At 43.0% G+C, this 6,000-nt stretch overlaps 1 protein-coding gene across 3 annotated transcripts in view; it reads right to left on the bottom strand.

Moving 5' to 3' along the window:
- Positions 1–393: 393 nt before the first annotated feature.
- Positions 394–6,000, bottom strand: part of LOC143855485 (uncharacterized) — a 43,082-nt gene continuing 37,475 nt past the window's right edge. For 2 of the 3 annotated variants that reach the window (XM_077365601.1, XM_077365602.1), the window contains exons 2-4: positions 2,492–2,570; positions 1,626–1,721; positions 394–1,176 (exon numbers count right to left, since the gene is read on the bottom strand). In XM_077365601.1, coding sequence (XP_077221716.1) covers positions 612–1,176; positions 1,626–1,721; positions 2,492–2,493 — 663 coding nt within the window. In that variant the 5' untranslated portion in view covers positions 2,494–2,570 and the 3' untranslated portion in view covers positions 394–611. The remainder of the gene's footprint in view (positions 1,177–1,625; positions 1,722–2,491; positions 2,571–6,000) is intronic. The other variant, XM_077365600.1, reaches the window with a different exon arrangement.

The raw sequence follows: 6,000 nt of genomic DNA, 5'->3' as shown, positions 1-6,000 counted from the left end.
ACGGCAAATAGTGGGATTCTTAGAGAATCTGGGTCTTGGATTTCATCACTTGGACAGACGGATGAGATTAATTCTATAAGATACGAGGATGAAATACACCGTAACTATGATGTTATGCACTTGGCGCATATACGGTAGTAGTGATGTATGTTAATTAATTGATTAATTGGATTAATTAATTGATTAATTAATTTGATTAAAACTATATGCTAGAAGAGGTGGGACTGGTTGGTACCAGCTGAACATGAAAGAGAGTGAAGGAGAAGAGCCTGCTTAGATGTTTCGATGGTGGATTTGAGAGTCAAGATCGTATTCATAATCAAAATAAAATCCTAAAGCAAAGCAAAACAAAACAAAAAACATCAAATTCTAGACATAGAGGGAAAAAGCTAATTATGAGTCGCAAAAACTCCCACCAGTAATTCCTTCCAATTGCAATCAGCATTTAATAGAAAAGAAGTCCTACAAACCAACTGCCCATTTTTTTTAAAGTTAACAAACCAACTGATCATGATAGCCAAAAGCAACCAGTAAAAACATAAGAAATGCCTATTCAGTTTGTTACTATGTCCAAAAAGGTTTAACACCTAAAAGCGACCATCCAGATCTCGTCAGTACCTTCGAGACCCACGGTCCACAAATCTAGCGGACGGGCATTCATATGCGAAGTGTCCTCGACCTCCGCAGTTCTGACAGATCATCATGGGACCCATACAATCCATGCTCATGTGGCCCACCTGATTGCACATCCGACAGATTACGTCCCGTTCACGATAACCACCTATGTCTCGTTCACGATAAATGCCATTACGGCCCCCACCGCCCCTCTCGCCAAGCACTTCAGCCTTGGGGCATTCCCTGGCAACATGCCCAGAAATATTGCACAAATTGCACACAGGTTCGTTCGGACAGTCCCGTGCAAGGTGACCTGTCTTCCTACAGTTGTTGCAGGCCTTGTCATTTGTACAGTCCGCGGCAATATGACCTTGCTTGTAGCAGTTGTTACATAGCCTCAGATCACCAGGAGGCACCGTTGGGGCCGAGCAATCTCTAGCAAGATGGCCTGCTTTGCCACACGTGTGACAGATGCCTTTGTTTGTACATTTGCTGGCCATGTGGCCAGGTTCTCTACAGTTCCAACATAGTGTCTTCGTAGAGCACTCAGAAGCAATGTGCCTGTAAGGACAAGAAATGAGAATTTACTTAGAAGAAGAAGAGATTGGTTGAGAAATTTTCTGTGTCATGCAGGCAAGGGTGTATTTGTTCCTCGATGTCACGAAGGGTTTGTTTTTTACTTTTATTTTTGAAAAATTCCAGTTTTGCTGAATGAAACAAAATATTTTTATTCAGGGGTAACCCAGGATCGAACCCACGACCTCAGCATTATGGCCTTTACATCCTAACGTACTAGGGCACAGAACTGGACCCCAGTAAAATTTATTTAATGTGTGTCCTGCCTGTCAATTCTAGAGTTGGCAGTTGGTATGTCAAAAAATATGGTATCGGGATCAAAGACCAATCCAGGAGTTCAGTACTAATTAGTAACGCTTCGGGTGCATACCCAATATACCATAGCTAAGCAGAAAGAATATATGAAAGCCAGAGAAATACATAAATCTAGTTACCCTGGAAGACCACAATTGTTACAGACAGCCACATTAGGGCATTCCCTTGCATAATGTCCTGGGCGCTTGCAGTTTTTGCACAGATTGTTGCTTTGCCTGAAACGGAAAATGCCAAAGTTACTGTACTGAAGCAGACTTGTAATACCAAGAATTTATATATTCAATATTCATTTTAGGCTCCGATTCTTTTGACGTACAAATGGACGTAAAATTTGTTCTATGTTCATTTTTACAACATAAAACAAATTTTACGACCATCTTTACGTCGAAAGAAACGGAGCCTTTTATTGAAAACCATCCTAGTTTCCTTCAGCACTTATTTTTCACTGCAAATCTCTAGAGGTTTTCCATTTCAATTCCTCAAGGATAGGCTACAACCAGTAGAAATCAGTTTTGTAACACCAAGAAGTTGTAATGACCTGTTTCCAAATCATTCTAGAAGCCTCAAAATGTAATGAATAACAGAAATACACCATATGATATTTTTTCCTTCTTTGAAAAACAACTAAAATATGGAGTAAATATTTACTATAAAGTTTCATTCATTATCAGGGAAATGCATTCCAAAAAATTTTCCGGAAAGTAAATATAATGCAACTTCAAATATTAACAATTCACTCAGTAAAGCATCTGATAAAAGTTCACAATTGAAGGGGACGAGAAATCATAGCACAAAAAAGGAGCCATCCATTCGAAAAATACATGTGTTCACAACTTTTTTGAAGAGAGGGATATCATTAATTTGAAAACAAAAGACAAGTTGGAAAGAAAAAAAAACAACGGGACCTGATATACTGTTTTTGGAATCATGACATCAAGTTTGGCGTTTGTTCCTACATAAAGAGAGATAAGAGGGATTGCAATACATAGCTGCGGAAAAGTCGTGGACAGCATCAAGAAAGTCTTCCTAACCTCGTTCAGGTCGGCTACGCAACCTCAGAAGCCCTGAAAGCACAGGAGGAGAAAGGGGAACGTTGTCATAAAAAAACTAACTGCAGCTGGAGGAACCAGGAACAAATGGAACAGAACCAAAGAGAAGACGGGAGAAAACCATCTGGTCGGAAAAGATTAAGATTGTGGGGAATCAAGGAAAAGAAAGAAAAAGGGAATGCCAAAACTACCCCCATCTAGGGTTCCGATATTTTCTAGGAGATTCGAACTATAAAGCCTGCGGGTACCATAACTTAGGAATAATAGGCTTAAAAGAGTTACTAGTTTATTATGTGCTGGCAGTTAATTTGTTGTCCATGGGTTCTTTTCCGGTGAGCCTTGCTTCTTTTCCGGTGATCTGAGGGCCCAAGCCGAACTATAAAGCCTGCGGGTACCATAACTTAGGAATAATAGGCTTAAAAGAGTTACTAGTTTATTATGTGCTGGCAGTTAATTTGTTGTCCATGGGTTCTTTTCAGGTGAGCCTTGCTTCTTTTCCAGTGATCTGAGGGCCCAAGCCCTTCTCGCTCCTCTCCGACTTCGTAGGGCCCAAGCCCTTCACGATCCTTTCATCTGTAAGGTTAGTGGCGGAAAGAAAAACAACAACGCATAGAGGTGTCGTGTCCCAATCTAGGGCCCCGTGAGGCGAGGGGATTGGAGATGCGTGTAACATGCAAATATCATAATTAAGTGCTGCAGAAGGTGTCACTATGGAAAAAGTGGTTGGCTACCAGCGTCCCCTACACCCAAACGGGAAGTCCTGCAATCCCAAAGCACGGAGGAAGAAAAGGTCTGGCCCGATTCTGGGGTGACCTCATTTAGTGAGTGTGCAGGATGGGATACCAGTAGTCTCTCTCTAAAGGAGGTAAACGAGAGGAGACGAATCTTAAAATCATGCTTGATTGGAAGACTGAAGCACGGAGTGGAACCTAAAAGATCTATGGAATTGGGCTAAGTGGTTCTGGAATTTCCCCACTCTCCCTAAACCTTCCATCCTAGCCCCCAATGAGGTCCTATTCATGTTTGAGAAGGAAGATATGGTTACTAAGATCTTGCAATTGGGGGGAAAAGCAGGCGGTCATTATCTCCTATCTCTCAAAGCGTGGAATCTGGATTACGAACAGGGGGCTAAAGCAATTTGCGTCAAATTCCAGGGAATCCCACTCCACGCGTGGGCTATATCAACGGTGGAAGCTCTGTGGAAAATATTTGGTACAGTTCTAGAAACAAATATGAAAGGGAATCACGAAGATTGTATCAGCTTTGCTTCGGCCAAAATTTTTGCCTCGGAATGGGAACTTTCAAGGCCCCACGTTGATCTACGGATCCAAAATGTTTACTTCAGAATAGGTGTTGAAGTTTTTGACCCTCAGTCAGCGGGAAGAGCGGTGGATCGAGGGTTTATTAGGACTCCCGAAGAAATACCTCAAACCTCATCTCCTTTAACGGAGAGACAAATGGCAGCTGATCGGCGGTTGGAGGAGCTTCTTCCTGAACAAGTTCTGGCCCAGAAGAGAAGAGGGGAGATACCGGAGCATGGGTAGGCTCTTTCCAGCGACACACGATTGCTCGTGGGATGACTGTTGTCCCCTCTGCCACATGGGAACCACGTGTTCGGGAACGGGGTGACCCTGGCCCCAAGTCTCAAAGAAGGATCCAGGGGTAGAATTCAAATTTCAAAGGCCTCCGACAGCTCAGAACCATCCTTCCCCAGCCAAGCTAGCAGGCCCACCCCAAGTGATCACCAGATTTGACGTCCTTGCCAAAGCACGTGATGATTCAGCGCGTAATCTAAGGGTACGAAAAAAGTCCCATTTGCCCCTCCTCTCGTCAAGATTACAGGAAAAAGTTGCCAAGGCCATAGGCATCCTAAAAAAAGGGTCGAAACAATCTGGAACCTCAGGATTGATTGTGAAGGACCGAAATCTCAGCTGGAATACGGCAAAAAGGGGAAAATACTCAACCAAACCCTTGGGGAGGATCACTTGAAGGAAAATTCTGGGGGAAAAAACAAGCAAACGAAGGTCCCCTGTCACGAAGGAAGGTCGGCCACACCGTAGAAATATAACGAAACTGCTCTCATACTTGGGGAGGTGGGCCCTCGTCACACGAACTACTATCTGTGTGGAGTCCTCGTTTGAGAGGACAGAAAAGGCATTGGGAGTTCCAATCCCTGCTCCCAATGAAGCTAGGTTTTTGGAACATTAGGTGATTGAGGGAAGATTGAAAGACACAGGCGGTGAAGGATTTTATTTATCAGCAGAGGCTAGATTTGATGGTTGTCATTGAATCCAAGCTAATGGGGGCAACAAACAACATCATCAATAGAACACGGGGCAGAAATCATCGAGAATGGGTCACAAAAGATGCAATGGGTACAGCAGGAGGGATCATTGTAATCTGGAAAGAAGATTTCATAGAGAGGAAGTTCGCATGGGGAGGTTCTCGATTTCGATCATCTTCTCCTTTTATTGGATTGAAGAATGGATGATTACGGTCATTTATGGACCGGTCAAGGCCTCAGAGAGACGAGAACTATGGCTTGACTTGATGAATATTCGAGAATCCTGGCAAGGTGTGTGGCTCCTCGGTGGTGACTTTAACACAATTCAATTCCCATCAGAAAAGAACACACCAGAATCACAACCAGCATGAGAAATTTCTCAAAGTTTATCCAAGATCATGCATTGATAGATCTCGCACTGAACGGAGCAAGTCTACCCGGTCCAACAATCAGGAACGACTGATAATGAGCAGGATTGACTGGATTCTTATAACACAAGAATGGGAGCAGTGCTTCCCCCTAATTTCTCAAAAGGTATTCCCAAGGTCAGTGTCCGATCATTATGCGATTGTACTGGAAATCTCTAATTTCTCTGAGGAGACCCCGGCCCTTTAGGTTTGATCTGGATCTTCTGGAGGTTACGGGTTTTGGAGACAAGGTTAAGCAGTGGTGGGAAGAAATTGAAATCAGAGGCTGGAAAGGGTATGTTATTTGTCAAAAATTGAAGGTGTTAAAACTGAAAATTAAAGAATGGCAAAAGGTTGCTGATGAAGAGACCAAAAGAAGGAGGAGATCTCTAACAGTTTGGCCCTTTTAGAAAGCAGAGAGAGTGAGGGTCTGCTTTCAATGGAGGAAAAAATGGATCGTCTACAATTCCTGGAGGAAAGTGAGGCAATTATACGAAGAGAAGAAATCCGGTGGCGACAAAAATCGTGAGCCTTGTGGCTTAAAGTAGGAGATATGACCTCTAAGTTCTTCCACCGAGTCGCAAATTCAAGAAGGCTAATCAACTCAGTCAAGTGCCTGAAGGATGGGGGATTCAATAATTGAAGATCAAAATCTGATTAAAGCAAAATTTGTGGAATTCTATTTCGTGTTATACTCCAGGTCTACAAAGTGGCGACCGAAGTTGGCTGGAGTTCAATTCAGAAGCATAACTCT

The sequence above is a fragment of the Tasmannia lanceolata genome, unplaced genomic scaffold (assembly GCF_043159265.1).
Source record: "Tasmannia lanceolata isolate RefF3 unplaced genomic scaffold, GAP_Taslan_0.1 ptg000021l, whole genome shotgun sequence".
Lineage (NCBI taxonomy): Eukaryota > Viridiplantae > Streptophyta > Magnoliopsida > Canellales > Winteraceae > Tasmannia > Tasmannia lanceolata.
This window is presented reverse-complemented; position numbering and strand designations above follow the sequence as displayed.